The sequence below is a fragment of the Myotis nattereri genome, assembly GCF_964212035.1.
Source record: "Myotis nattereri genome assembly, chromosome: 6".
In the NCBI taxonomy this organism is placed as follows: domain Eukaryota; kingdom Metazoa; phylum Chordata; class Mammalia; order Chiroptera; family Vespertilionidae; genus Myotis; species Myotis nattereri.
The window spans coordinates 14,983,838-15,007,559 of NC_138081.1; the positions used below are offsets into that span (position 1 = coordinate 14,983,838).

At 38.5% G+C, this 23,722-nt stretch overlaps 1 protein-coding gene across 3 annotated transcripts in view; it reads left to right on the top strand.

Annotated features, from left to right (window-relative positions):
* UBR2 (ubiquitin protein ligase E3 component n-recognin 2) overlaps nucleotides 1-23,722 on the top strand; it is a 112,375-nt gene that overhangs the window by 78,940 nt on the left and 9,713 nt on the right. For 2 of the 3 annotated variants that reach the window (XM_081093820.1, XM_081093819.1), the window contains exons 26-43: nucleotides 182-284; nucleotides 2,773-2,882; nucleotides 2,993-3,073; nucleotides 3,400-3,578; nucleotides 4,326-4,525; nucleotides 6,697-6,790; nucleotides 7,330-7,491; nucleotides 9,231-9,334; nucleotides 12,024-12,102; nucleotides 13,367-13,515; nucleotides 13,905-13,960; nucleotides 14,875-14,971; nucleotides 15,224-15,291; nucleotides 17,694-17,829; nucleotides 18,270-18,360; nucleotides 20,127-20,257; nucleotides 21,474-21,582; nucleotides 23,325-23,381. In XM_081093820.1, the coding sequence (XP_080949946.1) occupies nucleotides 182-284; nucleotides 2,773-2,882; nucleotides 2,993-3,073; nucleotides 3,400-3,578; nucleotides 4,326-4,525; nucleotides 6,697-6,790; nucleotides 7,330-7,491; nucleotides 9,231-9,334; nucleotides 12,024-12,102; nucleotides 13,367-13,515; nucleotides 13,905-13,960; nucleotides 14,875-14,971; nucleotides 15,224-15,291; nucleotides 17,694-17,829; nucleotides 18,270-18,360; nucleotides 20,127-20,257; nucleotides 21,474-21,582; nucleotides 23,325-23,381 (2,006 nt within the window). The remainder of the gene's footprint in view (nucleotides 1-181; nucleotides 285-2,772; nucleotides 2,883-2,992; nucleotides 3,074-3,399; nucleotides 3,579-4,325; nucleotides 4,526-6,696; nucleotides 6,791-7,329; nucleotides 7,492-9,230; nucleotides 9,335-12,023; nucleotides 12,103-13,366; nucleotides 13,516-13,904; nucleotides 13,961-14,874; nucleotides 14,972-15,223; nucleotides 15,292-17,693; nucleotides 17,830-18,269; nucleotides 18,361-20,126; nucleotides 20,258-21,473; nucleotides 21,583-23,324; nucleotides 23,382-23,722) is intronic. The other variant, XM_081093821.1, reaches the window with a different exon arrangement.

The window sequence follows — 23,722 nt, forward strand, 5'->3', positions numbered from 1 at the left end:
TATTACAAAATGAACCGTAAAGTTTGAATTTAATAAAAATTAATACTTCGAATTGTTTTTTATTGCACTTAATCATTAATAGTTTGATTTTTCTTTTTTTCAATACTGAATTCTTTTTTGTTATTTCTGATAAAAATATGCACTTTTGTTTACTAAAAGTTACAAAACCTATTTATTTGAGGTGTTACATTTAATTGGAATGGCACTACAAGAAGAAAAACAGCATTTGGAGAATGTCATGGAGGAGCATGTAGTAACATTTACCTTTGCTCAGAAGATATCAAGTATGTATACACTTTTTACTAAACTAACTCAAAATAGCAGTGATTTTAAATATGTAAGATAGCCTTTTATTTGATCTTATAGGAAATCCAAATTTGAATATATATTTGAGGCTATATATAATATTCATTTATGTAGTAAAGGTACTGTATCAGATCCTGATATATTTTTTATAAAAATATTTAGGCTCTATATATACTTAAAATATATGAATTTTCATTCATAAACAGGAAAATTAAATCAAGTGTAGCACATACATTTTAAACTCTTAAGATACACTTTTTAAAACACAAAGTATGCTATATCAGGACTTCACTCTAAATTGTTGATGTTATTTTATAAAAATATATTGAAGATAATAAAGTTAGTTTTAAAGGATTATATTATTTTATATAAAGTAATGTGACTTTTTAAAAGGCCAAGGAGGTTTTTTTAGCTTTTTATTCAAAATATCAAACATACTTACATTGAAAGAGTTGTAAATAATCATATACCTACCACCTGGATTCAGTATATTTGCTATATTTGCTTTTACATTTGCACACTTTTTTGAACCATTTATTTCAGACATCATACCATTTTACCTCTAAAGAGAAGCTTTTTCTTTATAATTTTCAGAATAAGCAGTTGGTCTTATAATTACCTGCAGGGGTGGCAACTGTGACTCTTTTTGCTTAGGGTTGTCTTTGTTTTCATCTTACTTGTGGGTTGTTCTTTATTCAGTGTTTTATAGTCGGTTATAATCAGTATTCCTTTTGATCCTCAAACTGTGCCAAGTTTGGACAGTGGGAGTCTGTTCAGTTGGCTTCTTCGTCCTTTTGACCCAACCCGTTAATATCACGTTGCTTTTGGGTATAAAAGATGACTGCCCCAGGCTCATCTTGTACTTTTTCTGCCCCAGACCACCATCAACCATTTGCTGAGGTGTTTAAATGCTGAGTTGGTCAAATAGGAATCTATGAATTCCCTGATTGCAAGGGATTATATTTATAACTTTGTTTAGTGTGTTCTCTGCCATTTCCTCCTAAAAGATAATGACTGAGAATATCAGGTTCTACTGGGAGGTGGGCAGGAATAGTCCTGTGTGCTCATAGATCTCTATTTTCCCCCTTTGCCTTCATCCAGTTAAGTGGGAGGAAGAGAGGAAACTGCCTCTTTTCACTGAAAACTATGGTCTTAGGTGCCAGCCTTTCCCTACTGTTCTCTGCCAGTATTTCTTTCTATGTATTAACATTGCCTTTTGTCTTCTTTATCACCAGTGCTTTTACTTTAAAATAACCACATAGAAAACTTCCTAATTTCATTAACTCATCTTTTGACGATCTCAGGTTCTCCCTCCCTGCCCTCCTCTCTTTTCTTCCTCTCAACAATCATTTTCTCTGAACATTCCTCATATTTCTCTCTAAACATTTCAAATAATTAAAACACATTATTTAAAGCCAGATCCCTAATCTCTAGCCACAGAATTTTAGGTCTGGAAAAATATGAAAGATCACATAGTTCAATCTCTTCTTTTAGGAAAGAGGAACAGTTTGCTAGAATGGTAACACTTAAATCAAGAAAATCAGTATTATAATGGGGAGTAAAGGGAGAAATATGTATTACTTTCAGTAATAAAGATTTTAAAAAATAAAAAGGACATGTGTAAGAAAACTCAGTAATTGGGCATTTCTTAATATAAAACTAAATTAGCTAACATTGGATTAAATGTACTCTTAATAATATAGATTTGAGCCCTGATGGGTGTTGTTCAGTGATTAGAGCATTGGCCTGCCCACCCAAGGGTCATGGGTTTAATTATCCACCAAGAACATGTACCTGAGTTGCAGGTTCAATCCCAGATCCCTTAAATCACTAAAACCCTTTTTTTAAAATTGTGGACTTGTCTTTCATTTTTTTAAAATATATATTTTATTGATTTTTTACAGAGAGGAAGGGAAAGGGATAGAGAGTTAGAAACATCGATGAGAGAGAAACATCGATCAGCTGCCTCCTGCACACTCCCCACTGGAGACATGCCCGCAACCAAGGTACATGCCCTTGACCAGAATCGAACCTGGGACCTTTGAGTCCGCAGGCCGGTGCTCTATCCACTGAGCCAAACCAGCCAGGGCTATATTTAGGTTTTATTAAAGAAAAGGTCACAGCAAATTGGTATATTTAAACACAAATGCACCCCTGTAATCCCAATTCATTTTCTTAGACTTATAGAATCTCAGGAAGACTTTTTAGCTGGACTTCAATTAATTAAAATAATCATTTTGGTATAAGATGTCAGTTTTGAAAGATTAAAGCTTTCTAGTTGTTAATTTATTTGTAAAGTACAAATATGTCACATTCTTAAGAAGTACTGAAAATCTCTAATAAGTAGAGCTGAAATCAACTGATAGGCTCATGATGTTATAAGCAACTTCATTTATCTTGTGCATAGTAATATGTGCTATAAAGTGCTAGCTGTTGTTATTGCGCCTTTTATTTTTTCTGCCCTAGAACCTGGCGAAGCACCAAACAACTCCCCCAGCATACTAGCAATGCTGGAAACACTGCAGAATGCTCCTTACCTGGAAGTCCACAAAGACATGATTAGGTGGATATTAAAGGTACAATTTTCTACATCACTCTTGTTTTTTGTGAGAAACATTAAATGCTTATTTTAAATTTTGATAATGTTTCATAGCTTCAGAATAACTGATGCTTTTTTTTTTTGTAGACTTTTAATGCTATTAAGAAAATGAGGGAGAGTTCATCCACCAGTTCTGTAGCAGAGACAGAAGGAACCATAACAGAAGAGGTATAAAAAGTAGAGTGTGGTAACACCAAAAAATTATAGCAAGTTCACTATTTAAATTTATCTGCAATAAGTTGATAGTTGATATTAGTCACAAAAATGTAAATTCCAAGAAAGGTGCCACTAGTCTATTTTTAATAGTTATAGTCTGCTTTTTTTTTTTTTTTTTTTAACATGTTTGGTTGATAAATCTTTTGTTTAGAAAAGTGAGATTGTAGAATAGTTTTTAATTAGTATTTACAATAAAGATATTTCTGGGGTTTTTTTTGGGGGGGGGGTGGGATTTTCTTTAGCATTTAATGGTCTAATTAAATGAAGCATAATTTCAGAGTTCAAGAGACAAAGACAAGGCTGAGAGAAAGAGAAAAGCTGAGATTGCCAGACTGCGCCGGGAAAAGGTCATGGCCCAGATGTCTGAGATGCAGCGGAACTTCATTGATGAGAACAAAGACCTCTTCCAACAGACAGTAGCGGAGGAAGCCTCTAACTTTGCTGTTCTTGATAATAGGTAAGAATTTTAAAAATCAAAATTTTTTAATCTCTTGACCATTGATTCTCAACTGTGAAAGAATTTTTTTCCTTATAAGTACATTTTTTATCCTAAAGTAATTTAGAAGATTGATAGGTAAATTCTGTGGCCTCTAGTTACAGGAATTAATCTTATAAATCTGAGTTTTTTAGTATATGAGTGTATCTCTAACTATAGATAATAAATGTGTATGCTTCAAATGTTATACAGAGACCCTTGTCATTCACAAAAGAATGAGTACACAGTGCCCTGGCAGGTGTTGCTCGGTGATTAGAACACCAGCCACACACCAAAGGGTTGTGGGTTCAATTCCCAGTCAAGGGCATGTACCTGGCTTACAGATTCGATCCCCCGACCCCTGTCCAGGGCATGTGCAGGAGGCAGCCAATCGCTGTGTCTCTTTCACATCAGTGTTTCTCTCCCTCCCTCCTTTCCTTCCTTCCTTCCACTCTCTCTAAAAATCAATGAGAAAAAAATCCTCTAGTGAGGATTAACAAAAACAAAACAACCAAGAGTGAGTACACTAGGCTCAGTTAACTGAGTGTATGGCTTCTGTGTTGCATATTGAAGGCTCTCAGGAGTAAAGGAGATAGTTTGATAAATATGAAAGGTTTCTGGCATTTTAAGTCATCAAAACCGTATGTGTGCATACCTGGCATGTACTGTTTTGTGATTATATTGAAACTTCTTGGGCTCGTTAATTATATTCATGACCTTTCATTACAGCCCTATGGTGTCAGATACAACACTTACAGCATTGGGCCCAGCACAAACTCAGGTCCCTAAACAAAGACAGTTTGTTACCTGTATATTGTGTCAAGAGGAGCAAGAGGTGAAGGTGGAAAGCAAGGCAATGGTACTAGCAGCATTTGTTCAAAGATCAACTGTATTATCAAAAAACAGAAATAAAGTCATTCAGGATCCAGGTAAGTCATAGCTTCATCCTCTCCTTTTAATAACGACTGCCGCCCTAGTGGTTTGGCTTAGTGGATAGAGCATCTGCCTACAGATTGAAGGGTCCCTGGTTCAATTCCAGTCAAGGGCACATGCCTGGCTTATGGGCTCCATCCCCAGTTGGGGGTGTGCAGGAGGCAGCCAATCAATGATTCTCTCTCATTGATGTTTCTCTCCCTCTCCCTTCCCCTCTGAAACCAATAAAGATATATTTAAAAAATAATAATAATGACTGCCACCTAGTGTGTGTGGTGATACACAGAAATTTTATTAAACTAACAATAACTCCATAGGTTTGGTGGTAACTTAGGCAGAAATTGCCCACTTGACAGATATGGAAACATTGCAGAAGGCTAAATATTGTTTCTGAATTACACAGCTCGTAAATTGCAGGGATTCAAAGGAACGTTTTTCTTTGTAATATAACATTAACACCTTTGCTACTTAACAATCATTCCCATTCCTCAGCACGCTTGTATATTAGTTGACACACAGAAATAACAATTATTTTGTCTCATGGATAGATCCAAAGTGTACTGTCTTGGGAACAGTTGTGTGAGTTACCTATGTGAGAAGCAATCCTTGAGTCAGATTCTGGCTTAGAGTAGTGATTGTATCTCAGATAGGGCTCCCCAGAAAGATTTTTTTTATTTTTTTCTCCCCAGAAAAATTCTTGAGATAGATAGAGATTGCCGTTTGGGACGTTTATTAGGGAGAGCCTTGGCATCAACATGTGTGGGACGGGGAGAAGGAAGCAAGTTTGGGCAAGGGAGAAGTTAAGCTGTCACAAAAGCCCTCACAGTCCCATGGGAGCTCTGAGCTGGTTGGCCCTCCAGAGGCATGCTGAGCTGGGGCAAGGGGGCTGGTCTTTGTACCTGGAGACTGATCAGTGCCTGCTTTGGGCGTCCTCTGGAAAGAGGTGTGACCTTGAGCAAAGCAGTCATCCCTTAAAGAGGAATGACAGTGAGTGTCTTCCTACTGCTGAGGGAGTAAGTCATCATTCCTGCAGAAGCATCTAGCTGCACGTTATTGAGTCCACCATAGACACTTTTGTCTCTCCTCTTAGAGTTGTTCATATGTGCATATGCTTCAGCAATACCAGTAAATTTCTTGAGAGTAGAAACTGTCTTTGGACCTGCCAAAGCACTTAGGCAGCAAGTGCCTTTCACGCTGTAGGACTGAAAGGAGGTTTGAAAACTCACTGGTAAGATTGCCTTTTCTCTATAAGGAAAGTCTGCATAGTGTGACGGCCAAGCACCCAGTTAGGAAAGATTGGTCTGTTGTCATCTTTTGAAATGGTCATTTGAACCAGGCGATATATAATTTCATTCCAGATCAAAGATAAAGTCGCCAAGTTTATTTATTTTGTTATTTCATGAAGAAAAAAACGTTGGCTGGCTGTAAGCAGATTTTCTTTATGCTGTGATATTTTCACTGTTCTATCAATCAAATTGAAGATTGAGTAATTCTTTCTATAATGTTATAGAATTTCTAGGATAATACTAATTTACTGTACACAGAGATCTCGAAATATTCCAAAAGAAACCAGGCACCCATATTATGGCTGTCTTTATTTTTCATTTCCTTTGAATATTAAAAATTAGCACCAGAGCAGAAACTGACTTTCCCTTTTCCCCACCTCTGGTCTGGGTCGCTGTCCTGGATATTTTGCTGCTACTTGGACCGTGGTCCAGGGATTGGGGCTCTTCTCTGCATGTGTTGTCCTTAGGCAGAGTCTTCTCTAGGGAGCGCCCATTGCTGCCAAAGCATCTGTTTTGCTAGGGATCACTGTGCCCCAGCTGCCCTGCAGGCGTTAAGTGCAGCCCATGAAGAATATCCCTTTACTGAGCGCGGGGCTTTGGAGGGAATGGGAGTCTCTCAGTGCCCTGAGAGTATGAAATGTTCAAAAGCTTAGATGTGCTTAAATACAGAATTCCAATTTTATTTAACAATTCAGGGATGTTTTATTTGCCCAGGGTGATGAAAGTTAAAGGGTCCTGCTTTCTAAATAATCCAGGGTCTTGCATAAATCATTGGTATCTCAAAGGAAAGGAATAAACTAGCATTTCATTTCAAGTTTACAAGCCCTTATCAAGGATTTCACAAAAACTAAAAGCTTGGGTTTTGTTTGTTTGTAATGCAGAAAAATACGATCCATTATTCATGCACCCTGATCTGTCTTGTGGAACACACACTGGTAGCTGTGGACACGTTATGCATGCCCATTGTTGGCAAAGGTAATATGTTCTTAATATTGGTCAAGAAAAGCTTATTCAAAGGTTCAACATTGAATTTTTATATATAGGAAATTCCATTCTAGAAAAGGGGAAAAAGAACTAAAAATGTTAAAGAAAAACTCCACATCACTGCCTAATAAATAACAATTAAAATTTAGTTGCTTTGTCATACATATAAAGGAATGACAAATTTCATAGTATATCAGCTATATTTTTTAATGTGGGGATCTATGTCCACTAACAAACTAGGTGAACAAAATATTTTTACAGTGTACTTGTTACTTCCTGAGGTTGCCATGGCTCCCTACGCTAAGTTGGGATAACCACACATTTTCCTGTTTTAGAACTCTTAGAACCCATTCTGATCATTAAAGCAACTCAGAAATTAAAGCACCAGTATTAAAAATAATTCCGTTCATGTTAAGATTTTTATTTTTGCATTGTTTGTGAAAACAAATTATTTAAAATATTGAGGCTTATGGTACTTACTGAAAAAAATTACCGTTGTTTTTGATCCCTCATATTTTCTAATTGTAAAGGTATTTTGATTCCGTTCAAGCTAAAGAACAGCGAAGGCAACAGAGATTACGTTTACATACAAGCTATGATGTAGAAAATGGAGAATTCCTTTGTCCCCTTTGTGAGTGCTTGAGTAACACTGTTATTCCACTGCTGCTTCCTCCAAGAAATATTTTTAACAAGTAAGTTTTGGCTCATAAAATCTTTATATCAAAGCAATAGTTGCCTTTGAAGATAATGAAATAATAAGCCCAGAGGGGGGAATCTAGGTAATTGTATAATGTTTTCCAGATACTTTCCAAACTTTTTATTTAGTCATTTCTTCTAGCAGGCCCATAAAACATTTTGGTTTTTAGAAAGAAATAGGCCAAAAATTAACAATTTCTTATTTATCCATAGACACTATAGAAAATTCCTATGTATTCATGAAAACTGTCTTTATTTCTAGGATCCTGCTTACTTTTCAAGAGATGCTCAGTAAATTGATAGGGGAGAGAACAGAAGCTCAAATGGACTTTATTGAATATTCTAACAATTAAATATAATTTTTTTGCAAATTACTGGCTGATAATAGCTTCAGGAGTTGGGCCAAAACAGTGAAAATCCCTTGGTATATTTAAAATTGAAAATTTTTGTCATTTTAAAAATTTTAGGGTGCTTCTAGTTAATAGGTGTGACTTATTTCAAAATATGGATTTAATACTGTCTACTATTTAAATCTGATTTTCATTTCTCAGTTTAGACTTATGGTATCTACATGAACAAATACTAATTTGAGTTTTATAAATATGAATCTATTAATTTTGGAGAGGAAGGGAAAGGAAGAGAGAGATAGAAACATCAATGATGAGAGAATCATTGATTGACTGCCTCCTGCAGGCTCCACACTGAGGATCAAGCCCGCCAAGTAGGCATGTGCCCTGACTGGGATTCGAACCATGACCTCCTGGTTCATAGGTCAACGCTCAACCACTGAGCCAGGCCAGCCTTGCAAGCTCATGCTTTTTAATCACAAAAGAAAATCATGGTATTGACTTATCTGTAGTTGAACTGATAAATTAATCATTGTTAGATTAAGGATTCACTACATAGAAGGAGAAAAAAAAAACACCTTTGTTGGATTTCACCTCACTTTTGTGGTTTAGGTTTTGTATTTTTTCCATAATAGCCAATTTTGGCATAATAATGAAGAATAAAGGCTTTGGAGCCTGATATGACTGGGTTTGAATGCCAGATCTGTTCCTTAGATGGCCTAGTCAAGTTAGATAGTGCTAAACCTCAGTTTCCTCATCTGTAAAATGGGGATAATAATATAACCGGTTTCATTAATATTTGAGGATTGAATCTAATATTGTTAAATGCTTTACTAAGTGCTTGTCACATAATAAGCACTCGGTAAATAATGGTGGTGGTATGAGTACTGTGATATTTCAAAAATACCTGCAAATTCCAATACTGAAAAAAGTGAAGTTTTTGACAAATAATGTTATTAGCATCATAGTAACAAATAATATATTTCTACTTCCATTGGCAAAAATATGTTTAAAATATTAGGCTCATGATCATTTAAGGAGTCTTTATATCTTTTTTTTTATATATATATAGAGATGATGTCCCCCTTTATTTTTATAGTTGATAGCGCATCTTTTTTTTTTTTTTTTAACCTTCACCCAACGATATGTTTTCTTATTGATATTTAGAGAGAATGGAAGGGAGAGAGAGAAAAGCATCAATGTGAGAAGCATTGATTGGTTGCCCCTCGTACACACCCCAACTGGGGTTCGAACCCACAACCTTCCGTTGCACAGGATGGTGCTCCAACCAACTGAGCCACCTGGCCCGGGCAGGATGCACCTGAGTCTTTATATCTTAACTAAGCAACAATAACAAACTACTAAATACTTTTTATAATTTTTTCTAGCAGGTTAAATTTTTCAGACCAACCAAATCTGACTCAGTGGATTAGAACCATATCTCAGCAAATAAAAGCATTACAGATTCTTAGGAAAGAAGAAAGTATTCCTAGTAAGTTCTGATAATCTGCTTTCATTTTTCCCTAAAGTCCAGAAAGAATTGTTTAAGATTGTTATTTTATTTTATTGTTAACAGTATTGCAAATGTCTCCCATTTTCTCCCTTTTTGCCCCTCTCCATTCAACCCCCACCCCACCCCAGGCCTTCCCCATGCTATTGTCTGTGTCTATAGGTTATGCATGTATGCATATTGCCAGCGTGCTTGTTCCAGCATTAAGAAGGGTTCAGCAATCTGGAAAAGGGTCTGGTGTAATTTAAGAGTCCAGAGACGAAATATAATTTTGAAAGGCATTTGGGGGTCAGAGGAGCCTAGCTCAAGAAACTAAGATCTCCTCATCTCAGGACCCCATGCTTTTTATTAACACAAATTGTCCTGAGGCGAGGTGGAGATATACACTTCAAAGGGTAGGGTTTTGTATACAGAGTCCATTGTCAGATTGGAATTATTAGCCTACGGCTGTTCAGGTGTTTGGCCAATAGGAGGCAATAACATGTAGATTAAGATGCCTTGAGCTGTCTGGCAGCAAACAATCAATTTAATGCATCCTTTTCAGGTTTGGGGAAATGCCTTTAGTCATTCCCAACAGGTGACAACATATGTGACTCAGCCCTTGTTGAGTCCCCAAGTTCCATCAACCTTTTGATGAAACTCTTGCAATTATGACATGCTGGCATTGGCTTCCGGCAGCATATATGTCCTTTGGTTAATCTCTTCTTGTCTCTCCCCACCCCAACCCCAGTTTTTTATTGTTAACAGTATTGCAAATGTCTCCCATTTATGCATCCATGTCTCGAGACGTATTTTATTAGTTTATTTTGTTCTTTAGATTCCACTTATAAGTGAGATTATGTGATATCTGGCTTTCTCTAACTGGCTTATTCACTTAGCATAATATTTTTTTAAATGTTTCATTGATTTCAGAGAGAGAGATAGAAACATCACTGATGAGAGAGAATCATTGATCCACTGCCTCCTGCATGCCCCACATGAGGGATTGAGCTTGCAACCTGGGCATGTATCCTGACCGGGGATTGAAGCATGATCTTCTGGTTCATAGATTGATGCTCAGTCACTGAGCCATGCTGGCCAGGCAGCATAATATTTTTTAAATGAAACCTCTCATTTTAAAATTTGGCTCACTTTCAATTTTCTTTGTCTTAATGAACTACATTTGCTTGACTGTGTTACTTCTTATTCCTTGAAAAGCCACTGGCTTATGTGAGGTTTATAATAAACTAGTGACCCGGTGCAAGAAATTCATGCACATTAAATGGGAATTAGTTAGAGGAAATATTTTAATATTGCTATTTGCCCTTTCTCTATAATGGAAGTGTCAGAGATGAAAGAAAATTAGTAAAATGTATATGAAAATCTTCCTCCTGTCAGAGTCTGGGGTGCACCACGGGAACCAGAGTCAAGTCCCTGCCCACGTGAGCCTTGAAAACACACGAGACCCAGACCCGGCCGGCCCCACCCCCGTTGGGCTAGATCCAGACCCCCATCAAGCCCCACTGGGGCAGGGGGCTCAGCCTCAGGTCCCCCGGGCCGGGGCAGGGGGCATGCCTTGAGGTACCCATCAAGCCCCGCCGGGCAGGGGGCGTGGCCTCAGGTCCCCTGGGCTGGGGCAGGGGGCGCGCCTTGAAGTCCCCCGTCAAGCCCCGCAGGCAGGGGCGTGGCCTGAGGTCCCCTGTCAAGCCCTGCATGGCGGGGGGTTGCGGCCTCAGGTCCCCCGGCCTGGCACCGGGGCAGGGGGTGCAGCTTGAGGTCCCCCGTCAAGCCCCACCAGGCCAGGGGCACAGCCTCAGGTCCCCGCCCTGGTCCAGCGCCACACAGCCTCAGGCCCCTGCTGATTGCTCATTAAGGCTTGTTACAGGAACTTGGCCTCCTCTGTGGGCACAGCCATCTTTTATTATGACATGACGGTCAATTTGCATATTTCCTCTTTATTAGATAGGATACTACTCATGTATCTCCCCATGTTATTGAAGAACTTCTGAGGGTGAGCGAATATAACTGTCTCTTACAGAGCTAGCTTCAGCTCTCAGTGGCCTAATTAATTTTATTGTTGGCATTACCAAAGGCTTCCCAAGTTTCACAGCATGCACTGCAATTATAACGCAGGGAGAGCAATCTGAGCAGAATTTATATCATTGATTTTTATAAAAAACAAAACAGCAAACTCCTCCTTTTCCTACCTTCCCTGGCTACGTTCTAGTGGTTCTACTATTAGGAAAAGCACAGATTACTAAAGAAGGTGCCTTTGCCGAAACCGGTTTGGCTCAGTGGATAGAGCGTCGGCCTGCGGACTGAAAGGTCCCGGGTTTGATTCCGGTCAGGGGCATGTACCTTGGTTGCGGGCACATCCCCAGTGGGGGGTGTGCGGGAGGCAGCTGGTCGATGTTTCTCTCTCATCGATGTTTCTAACTCTCTATCTCTCTCCTTTCCTCTCTGTAAAAACTCAATAAAATATATTAAAAAAAAAAAAAAAGAAGGTGCCTTGATCAATCAGAGCAGTGGGATTTCGCATGCTCTGAATGTGTGTTATGCAAGCTTTTATTACTGGAAATTTTTCCTGTAGTTTCTAATTTCTTTGACCTATATTTAGAATGAAATTTATGTTGGACATTCACAGAAATATTGTGGACTGATGAATAATGATATAAAATACTTGTTTCTATAGATATTGCCTCTTCAAAGAATTCAGAAAATATGGATGAATTGCAGCTCCCTGAAGGGTTTAGGCCTGATTTTCATCCTAAGTGAGTACATTATTTATTCCTTTCAAGCTTGGCCCACTTGAAATGAAAGCTAAGTTAGCAGTTAGTAAGAATATGATTTGTAAGCTGGAAGCAAAATATTATAGGACATTGATCTTGAATTCTGAGATTTAAGCATTGCATGATGATATTTATTGCCAGTATATTGATCAGAACCTAAGAATTACATGGCATGTTTCTCACCAACCTCTCCTAGTTCGAATTGCTGACTCCCTATTATACCCCTTTATCTGGCTTTCCTTAACAACACCTCATCAATACATCTAAATCCAAACTGCTCAGTTCCCCCCACATCCAGTGCTTTCCTAACTTCTGTTCTCCATATATCTATTTATGGCCCCACCAACTTGTTAGTAACCCAAGATCAAATCTAGAATATTTTTATCCTCTTTTACCCTGTAGCCAATTAGTTATAAAGTATAGCATAAATTCTAGAGCTAGACTGCTTGGTTCGGTTCCTAGTAGCACTGCCTACTAGCTGTGCAGCTGTACAAATTGCTTGATCTCTCTGTACCTCAGGTTCCTCATCTGTAAAGTATTATGAGGTTAAAGTGACATAATACATGTAAAGCCACCTGGACATTATTCCTGGCATGTACTAAGTAACACAATAAAAATAGCGCTTAAGTAGAAAAAACATCAGTCCTATGCCTCCCACATTCCCCCTACTATCCCCAGTCCTGCTGTTTACTTCCATATTTCTAGTTACAACAGTTAGTTAGCTTCTGTTTTGATTTATCATTTCTAAACAGTAATTTGTGTTGACTGGCTAGCAATTTAGTATTCAGCTGTTACCTCAACCCTACCCACTGCTCCTTACCAGTCTCCCAGTAGAGTTCTTTCACAATTTTTGGTTAAATCCATTGGCATTGTTTACGTTATAATTGTTGCTACAGATACATGTTACGGGTTATAATTATATATTTTTTCTTTTACAATTTTGTCTTTCCTGTGGTTAATAATTGCCTTGTTTTTTTTCATGTACTTGGTTTTCTATAGGTGTCACTTCGCCCCCCCCCCCCGCCCCCCCCAAATGCTACAATAGATCTTTCAGACGCCTAGCAATTCTCCTGGCTATGTTCCTCTTATTTGTCTAGATCTCCTATTCTCCTCCTTACTAATTTGCATACAACTGCCTTAGGTAGTTTAAGTGGTTCAGTTCCAACATAGCAAATAGCTGTTAAGAATCTGAAACATTTGATGTGAGCACATTGTTTTGAGCTAATCCTCTCTGTGTTCATTTCAGGAACCCTTATTCTGATAGCATAAAAGAAATGCTAACAACATTTGGAACTGCTACTTACAAGGTGGGACTAAAGGTTCATCCCAATGAAGAAGATCCCCGTGTGCCCATAATGTGTTGGGGTAGTTGTGCATACACCATCCAAAGCATAGGTAAGAGATTTAAAGTCTCTCATTAGGTCACAAGCATACATGGACATGAGTTATGTGTAGAAGCCTGTATTTACATGACATGTTTAAAGTGGGCAACAATATGAAGACCTTGAAGTAGGAAATGCAACACTGACAAAATATTAGATTGACAGGTTGTAAATTAACCAGCAACAGAGAATTCATTTTGGTGAGGATTTAGCTTCTTGTCAGTTGAGGGAATGTGTTTTAATTTTTACTTTTCATCCAAAGTTCATTCATGTATAATGACTTGGAAATTTCAAAACCTGACAGTATTGTGCTCTCTCCAAAAAGAATGTTTATACTACTTTTTGAAATCATGATAAAATATACATACAAAATTTACCATCTTAATCACTTTTAATCTGCAGAAAGAATTTTAAGTGATGAAGATAAACCATTATTTGGTCCTTTGCCTTGCAGACTGGTAAGTTATTAATTTACTCAATTCATAGAATGGTAGAATGAAAATTCTTTGGTTCTGCTTTTTTTAAAGCTTAAAAACTGAATTGGTTATTTAGGCATAGCTTACTCATTTCATAGTAAACCCATTTTCTATACTGATATTGAAGAAGTAATATTTGTGGTTTAATTTCTAGTTTTTCTTTTAAATAGACTTCAGCTCTTTTCATCTAGAGTTCTTGGTTAAACACATGAAAAAATGGGAAAAAAACTAAAAACAGAGTGCTTGTTCTCCACATGCGACTACCTTTCATAAGCGACATTTAAATTAAGTACACACTAATGTCAAAACAGTACATTTTATGCCTAGAAAAATGAGGAAGGGAAATACACAGTCAAAGATAGCTAATTTTTACTGTGTAGCTAGTGTCAGGTACATCATAAAATTGTCCTTACGAGTAAAATCATGTAATTTGATTCATGTAGAATCATCCTGGTTGGGGTGTGTATGGGAGGCAACCTATCAATATCTCTCTTCCTCTCTCTCTCTAAAATCAATAAAAAACATTTTTTAAAAGATATCATAGCTCTAGCCGGTTTGGCTCAGTGGATAGAGCGTCAGCCTGCGGACTCAAGGGTCCCAGGTTCGATTCCAGTCAAGGGCATGTACCTCGGTTGCAGGCTCCTCCCCAGTAGGGGGTGTGCAGGAGGCAGCTGATCGATGTTTCTCTCTCATCAATGTTTCTAACTATCCCTCTCCCTTCCTCTCTGTGAAAAATAAAATAAAATAAAAAAAGATATCATAAATTCAGTTGCATACCATTTAGAGAGATTTCATTGTGCATCTAGCTTTGCTTCAATTGGCTGTACTTTGAACTAACAGTCCTCAAAAGAGAGAACTACTTCTTATGCTGGCTTCTTTGTGTCAATCTATTTCAGGATGACTGTCTTAGGTCGCTAACAAGATTTGCTGCAGCACATTGGACAGTGGCATTACTTTCAGTGGTGCAAGGGCACTTTTGTAAACTTTTTGCATGTGAGTATTAATACATGTACCATAGATGTTATGGTAATTTTTCTTCTATAATTTTGGTTTTAGTCATGCAACTTCTCTCCATTACAAGAGAAATATTTTGGTAATACTGTTTGTTTTATATACAAGTTCTAGCTTATAAATTCATATATATCTTGCAAAAAGATAAATGTAAACTAGGTTATATACATTTTAAAAATAATACTTATGTTGGCATATGAAATGTGCTAATGTATTTTTTCTTTAAATATTCAGCATTGGTACCTAATGACAATTATGGAGACCTTCCATGCATATTAGATATTGACATGTTTCATTTATTGGTGAGTATCTTGTAATTTGTGTTTGACATTTCCTTTATTGTACTATAGAACTTTACCTTAGACTTAGTGAAAATTATAGAGGCAGACAGGAGGAGTTACCATCTTACCACTTCTGAATATAGTTCTTTCTGAGGGGCCTCAAAAAGAAAACATTGCTTGGCCTGTGTGACTCAGTGGTTGAGCATCGACCCATGAACCAGAAGATCATGGTTTGATTCCTGGTCAGGACACATATCCGGGTTACGGGCTCGATCCCCAATTGGGGGTGTGCAGGAGGCAGCTGATCAATGATTCTCATCATTGATATTTCTCTCCCTTCCTCCCTGAAATCAATAAAAAATATATTTTAAAAAAAATAATTTTCACCTCTCTATGCTTCTTGCCTACAGAGACGTAAAAATAATACTAGTGATTAAGGGTTGCTGCTGACCCATACAGTGCTATTGAGCAGATACAGCCCTGTCTGTGGTCACACTACTTAGCAATAGAAATCTCCTTTGTGTGATTTAGGGAAAGGTATGTCTTCTGGGCAAGCTGGTGCCAGGACACACCACTGGCTGAACTTCAGCCCCACCTCAAAGGGTCCCCTTCCTCAGGACATTGAGTGCAGTGCCACAGGCAGCAGCCTCAAGTGCTGTTTCCTTAATTGCTTTGACCATCAGATTCTGTACCTTTAAGTTGGTTAGTACCTACCTCATACAGTGTGTCAGAACTCAGTGGGGTGGTCAGTGTAAGGAGCTTAGAGCACTGTGTCCCTAGTAAGTGTTAGCCTTTGTGACTGTTCCCATCGCTCCTGTGAAACCACCATCGTATAGGCAGCAGGAGGTAATCGGAGAGCTAACACTTATTGTAGACCTGACTGCTTTCACATGCATTCTTATTTAGTCCTTTACAGCCTGGCTTCTGAAGTATTAAAAACACATGTAGATCATCTGTAGCTTACTAACAGGGAAACTGAGACTCAGAGGTGTTAGCTTGTCTAAAAAGCTCATAAGAGGAGCTGGAATTCATAGCTAGATCATTGTAGGTCCAAAATCCATGCTTTTCCCACTGCTTGCTCCTAGAAAGATTTCAGCTGTTTTTTGTTTGCTTGTTTTTCATTAGAATAGTTTTTTGACTTTTAGAGAGAGAGAGGAGAGAGGGAGAGAAAGAGAGACATCGATGTGAGAGCGAGACATCGTTCAGCTGCCTCCTGATGCCCCCCGCTGGGGATCGAGCCTGCAACCCGGGCATGTGCCCTTGACTGGGAATTGAACCAGCAACCTCCTGGTACACAGGACGACACCCAACCAACTGAGCCTCACCAGCCAAGGCTATTATTTTTATTACTAGAGGCCTGGTGCATGGGATTCGTGTACTGGGCAGGGGCAGGGGGGCATGGCCTGCAGGGGATCAGCCCGCTGCGGGAACAGCCACTCAAGCAGCTGTGGATCCACCCTCTGAGCTGCTGCTACTGCAGCCTCCCGCTGCGGGAGCGCTGCTCTTCATAGTCACCAAGCGGTGCTCCCACTATGGGAGCGCACTGACCACCATGGGGCAGCTCCTGCATTGAGCGTCTGCCCCCTAGTGGTCAGTGCGTATCATACCGACTGGTCAATAGGTCATTCTTATTGTTCCACCATTCAGTCACTGGGCTTTTATTATATAGGATTATTTACATCTAGAGGCCCGGTGCACGAAATTTGTGCACTGGCAGGGGGTGTCCCTCAGCCCAGCCTGCACCCTCTCCAATCTGGGACCCCTTCGGGGATGTCTGGCTGCCGGTTTAGGCAGTCGGACATCCCTCTCACTATCCGGGACTGCTGGCTCCCAACTGCTCACCTGCCTGCCTGCCTGCCTGATTGCCCCTAACTGCTTCTGCCTGCCAGCCTACTCACCCCCTAACCACTCCCCTGCCAGCCTGATCAACGCCTAACTGCTCCCCTGCCAGCCCGATTGCCCCCAACTGCCCTCCCATGCAGACCTGGTCACCCCCAACTGCCCTCCCCTACTGGCCTGATCACCCACAACTGCCCACCCATGCTGGCCATCTTGTGGCTGTGGGCGCCACTGTCTTTGAGGGCGGGGAAGCAATTAGCATATTCCCTCCTTATTGGCTGTGGGCACCACCATCTTTGCAATGGCTTGAGGGTCAATGAGCATATTCCCTCTTTATTAGATAGGATAAGTTCTATAGAGGGGAATCACTGGATAAATGAAATGATAGTACCCATCAAGACTCTACTCTTAAGGAATTTCATTTAGCCAATTCAAGTGGGATTTCTAATGTATGTGCTATTTAAGAACAAAGATTTCTTAAAGGGAGGAGCTGAGCTCCAAAGAGGGTCATATCAATAAGATGGAAACACGTTTAGGTGTGAAGGGAATGGCAAGCTATCTGACACTCTATATTTGGTGTCTAGGTGGGCTTGGTGCTTGCTTTCCCTGCGTTGCAGTGTCAGGATTTTTCAGGGATCAGCCTTGGCACTGGAGACCTCCATATTTTCCATCTGGTTACTATGGCACACATCATCCAGATCCTACTTACCTCATGTACAGGTAACTCCTTTTTGTCAGCTTCTTGAAGGAAGTATTAAAGGAAATGGTACTTGGATGAGAATAGTATATAAATTATAATTAGGCTACTTGTCCTTATTTAATGTGACAAACTTTGAAACAAATTTCTTTCTCCTATTAAAATTCCTTAACAATGTGAGTCATTTTTATTTTATAAGTTTAGTCATATTTGAGTACCATAGTCTGTATGTTTAGCTGATCTAGCTCACTGCATGCTACCTGGCACCCTGAATCAGCACAGCTTCTTCTCAAAGCCTGCAGGCTCCTTGTTATGATGGAGAGCAATACTGTGCTCACACCTGAGGAATTTAAGTTCTGTGTGTTTTGTGGGAGTATTTTCATGCTATATTTGAGTGCTTAAATGACGTGGTCACCAATCCACTTAATAGGCAAATACAGAGTACTATTTCCTTTTCTTTCAGAAGAGAATGGAATGGATCAAGAAACTCCTGCTGGTGAAGAAGAATTAGCAGTTCTTGCTTTGTATAAAACACTTCGCCAGTGTACAGGAAGGTGGGATCATAATCTTTACATGATAGCATGAAAAAGTCACTTATTTGTAAATAGGGGAAAGTGCTGTGTGTTGACATGTTTTTATTGTTGTTGTTTTTATTGATTTTTGGAGAGAGAGGAACATTGATTGGCTGCCTCCTGCATGCCCCCTTCCAGGGATCAAGCCCACAACATGGGCATGTGCCCTGACCAAAAATGGAGCCTGCATCCTTTCGGTGCACAGGCTGACGCCCAACCAACTGAGCCACACTGGCCAGGACAGTTGATGTTTTACAAAAGAATTCTCAGAGCTTCTCACATTTACTTGGCCATGGAACCCTTCTTTTGCTTAGGATACGGTACATGGAGACATGGAATTTATTTTGGAAAGTGCTATTCTAAAACATTATCTCACTAGGAATTAAAAAGTGCAAATTAAATTGACCTAATCTGTTTTTAAGGCAATATCAAGACTGGCAGGAATGCAGTGAAATTATTCGAACCTGACATATTGTTGGAGTCCTTTTGAATTGGTACAACAACTTCATTTAGCTTCCTCACAGTATATGTCAAGAACTTTTGTTTTTTAGCCAAGTTATCCCATTTCTGAGAATCTACACTAACAAAATAATCCAATATATGGATAAACCTGCCCAGCCAGCATGGCTTAGTGGTTGAGCGTTGAGCTGTGAACTAGGAGGTCATGGTTAGATTCCCAGTCAGGGCACATGCCTGGGTTTGCAAGCTCGACACCCCCGTGTGGGGCATGCAATGAGAATCATTGATGTTTCTATTTCTCTCTCCCTCTCCCTTCCTCTCTGAAATCAATAAAAATACATATTTATATTAAAAACTTATAGGCATAAATGTATACACTCTGATATTATTTATATTAGCAAAGAATTTAAACAGTCTAAGTACTTGCTTGCAGGGGAATAATTTGGTATCAGTTATGATTGCTGTGTTCCAGAATATAGCATTTATGATATTCTGAAAAGCATGTTAATTTTAAATTTCATATATTAAATTATAACTAAGACCAATTAGTATGAAAATAGTTTGCCAAAATAGTGCCTGCTGATAAAAATTCTAGAATAGTGGCCCTGACTGGTTTGGCTCAGTGGATAAAGCGTCAGCCTGTGGACTCAAGGGTCCCTGGTTCGATTCCAGTCAGGGGCATGTACCTTGGTTGCAGGCACATCCCCAGTGGGGGGTGTGCGGGAGGCAGCTGATCGATGTTTCTCTTTCATCGATGTTTCTAACTCTCTATCCCTCTCCCTTCCTCTCTGTAAAAAAAATCAATAAAATATATTTAAATAAAAAAAAAAATTCTAGAATAGTGGATAGTTTTTATTTTCTGATTTTTCGTTTTATGTTATTATAAATTTTAATAACAGCATTTGAAGCTATATCACCATGTTATTTTATTATTCATTTTTACTTTTTAATCCTCACCCGAGGGTATTTTTTCCATTGATTTTTAGACAGAGTGGGAGGGAGGGAGGAGGGGGAGGGAGAGAGAAACATTGACATGAGAGAGACACATTGATTGGTTGCCTCCTGCTTGTGCCCTGACGTGGCCAGGGGATTAAACCTGCAGTGCCCTTGACCGGAAATGGCATCTGAGACCCTTTGGTCCATGGGCTGACACTCTAACCATGGAGCAACCAACCAGGCTATATCACCATTTTATAACTGACATTCTATTATAGTCAGGGCTACCCACATTATGCTGTAGCTAGAATGACCTTTTCTTTTAAGTTTTTCTATTTTCATTTTTCTCTTAGTGCTTTGAAAGAAATACCCTCTGGCTGGCACCTGTGGAGGAGTGTCAGAGCTGGCATCATGCCCTTCCTGAAATGTTCTGCTTTGTTTTTTCATTACTTAAATGGAGTTCCTTCCCCACCTGAAATTCAAGGTAACTTCTAATTTCTTTCAAAATGTAGGAAATGTATGTTGTCTTTCACTCTAGCACCTTAGAATTAAGGTAACTTGCAAAACTGAAAACAGATTAAAAACTTAGAATATAGCTAATTGACTATGGTGATGTACACAATTATAGAATAAAAATGTCTATATGTCTGGGTTTTTTTTAATATATTTTTATTGATTTCAGAGATGAAGAGAGAGGGAGAGAAAGATAGAAACATCAATGATGAATCATTTACTGGCTGCCTCCTGCACATCCCACACTGGGGATCGAGCCCACAACCCAGGCATGTGCCCTGACTGTGAATCGAACCATGACCTTCTGGTTCATAGGTCAATGCTCAACCAGTGAGCTACGCCAGCCAGGGTTATATGTCTGCTTTTATTTGACCTCAGTAATATGCTTTTTGTATGTTTACATGTTCTAAAGTACACTAATTTTGCTTTCATATGTTAAAATGTCCAATTATATATTATTCATAAACTGGGTTCTTTGGCTTTTAAAAAGTGAAAACTATTTCAAGTGTTTTTTAACTTTCAAGTTCAGAACATCCATATTTGCATATAAATCTGGTTTTAATGTAGGCATTCGTTTGCTATTTCATGGTTGTTTTCTGTGTTCTATTTTGATTCATTTCATGAAAGTAGTGTAAAGGTAGATTTAAAGTTTACTGTGTCTATAGAGCCTGGCAAAGGGTACCTGCATGTAATGCTGCTCTCTAAGTTTGTTGACTTGCATCTCCATTCAGCTAGTTGCCCAGGCCCCATATAGACTGATTTAGACTTCCTAATCATTTACAGGGGTGATTAGAATAAGTGTTTCAATACGTCTCCCATGGTGAAATCATCTTATATTCCTGTGCTGCTTTACACTTTTCTGGAGCACTCAGATGTTGATTTGTGACTTAATGTTTATAACTAACCCCAAGAAGTAGTCATGCAGGTAAACCATTTTGCAAATGGTAAAACAGACACCAAGGAACTATAACCAGTTTGACTTAGGAGTCACCTGACTCCACTCTGAATTGTGTCATTTTTTGTGGGTCCCGTCCATGTGCCATCTTGTTAACTTCCTACAAGTTAATGTACCTAGCAATTTTGAACTTTCCTCATGCTTTTTGTTTTTAAGCTCTGCTATTGCTTACTCCAATACAGGTTCTACTCCTAGTTGTTATATGTATTACTCTTTTCTTCTCCATTTACAGTTTCTGGAACAAGCCATTTTGAACATTTATGTAACTATCTTTCCCTGCCAAACAACCTCATTTGCCTTTTTCAAGAAAATAGTGAGATAACGAAATTACTGGTTGAAAGGTAATAATTATACACTTTTTAAAAATTACATTGAACGAAATTATATGGAAACAAACTTCAATTTATCACAGATATTGCAAAATTCTCAAGTAGTGAGCTTGGAAGAATTCAGTCTGTGTACTTTAAACGATAATGATTAGGCCTTTTTAGTTAATGACTTACCTTTATGGTAAGGTTTTTGCCACGCTGCTGAATAACATAAGCAGGTTTGTTATTGTAACAAATAATACTCCAGGAGAGTAGTGGTAGACATGGTTATTTCCTCTGATCAACTTACTTATTAAGGACTCAGTTCCATAAATTTGGGGAACTGAATGTACCTTAAGGATTACCTAGTCCAATACCCTTAGTTTAAAATGTGGCTGTTTTAAAACAAAATAAAATTTGGCTGCTTTGCCCTGGCCAGTGTGGCTCAGTTGGTTGGAGCTTCAACCCCGTGCATTGAAAGGTTCAGGTTTGGTGTTTGGTCAGAGCACATATGCGAGGCAGCCGATCAGTATTTAAAGTAAAATTTGGCTATTTCATGCACAGAATGAGAAAAGATATTTTCAAATCATATATCTGATAAGGGATTAATATCCAGAACATGTATATCCAGAATTCCTATATCTAAACAAGAAAAAAGCTAACAACCCATTAAAAAATGACCAAAGAAAAAAAGTTTTTCAGAAAAAAATTTTTAAAAGCACAAAGGATTTTTCCAGAGAACATGTACAAATGGCCAATGAGCACGTGAAAGCGTGCTCAAAGCCACTAGTCATTGGGGAAATGTAAATCCAAACAGCAGTGAGATACCACTTCACGCCCATTGGGACGCCTGTAATTAAAAGGCAGGCAGCAGTAATATGTGTTGATGAGGATGTTGGAAAATTGGAATCCATGTGCATTGCTCGTAGGAATAGAAGGCGGTGTAACAACTCTGGACAACAGTATGGTAGTTCCTCAAAAAGTTAAACATAGAATTACCATATGATCCAGCAGTTCCATTTCTAGATATATATTGCAAAAGAATTGAAAGTAGGGGCTTAAATATACACTTGTACACTCATGTTCAGAGCCAGTATCCATCAATAGCTGATATCCATCAACAGATGAATGGATAAATAAAGTTCTGATATAAGCCATAATATGGATGGACTGGTCACAAAAGGGCACTATTTGTTTTTACTTATTTGAGGAATGTAGAGTAGTCGAGTTCATGGAGACAGAAAATGGAATGGTGATCGCCAGAGGCTGGGGAGAGAGGAATGAATTACTGTTTAACAAGTACAATTTGTCAAGTTGGAAAAGTTCTAGAAATGGATGGTGGTGGTAGTTTCCCAACTATGTCAATGTACTTAATTCCACAGGCCTATACATTTAAAAATGGCTAAATGATAAATTGTATGTTATGTATATTTTACTACAATAAAAAAAACTTTTTAATATAAGTGTTCTAGCTCCACATAATAAGAGCTTGTCATTAATTCATACTGGTTTTTCCAGAGTGTCCAAATTAGGGTAACTGTGTCTGTAGCCACAAGTTTTAATATATTGAGCATTATTTTAGAAAATTATAGGGTCATATTTTTTATTTTAAAAGATGCAGACAAAATATGGTATCCCTCCAAGCTTCTTTTTGAGTTGTTAAATATATTAAGCAAAGAAGATTTTTCCCCCTTACTGGATTTAGAGAAGAAAAACTTCTAGTTCTAACCTTTCAAAAATAAAAACTTGTTTCTTTTTTTCCGATTACATTAAAGTTGGTGTCAGCACATTGAAGTTAAAAGATATCTGGAAGGTGAAAGAGATGCTATTAGGTAAGTTAAATTTTGTCAGATACATGGTGGGGCGGGAAGCAGGGAGGCAGGTACTGTGTTCCTTCGACACGGGCTTCCTGACCTGCAGTGAATCCAAGATGTAGGCCATCGTGTCCTCATATTTTTTTCTTCATAGTCCAGTGGTGGTGACAGTTTGTAAAAAAAAATCAAAGTTAGGAACATAAATATAATGCATTATTTTTGGCAGAGGAAGCAAATAACAAAATTATCTTTTGAAATATTTGCTTTAAAAAATGTGGGTCCTCTTTTACTTTTTTCTTAGCTTTATTTTTTTTCTTTTATTATGGGAAACTTCAACCTATTCAAAAGTTTAAAGAATA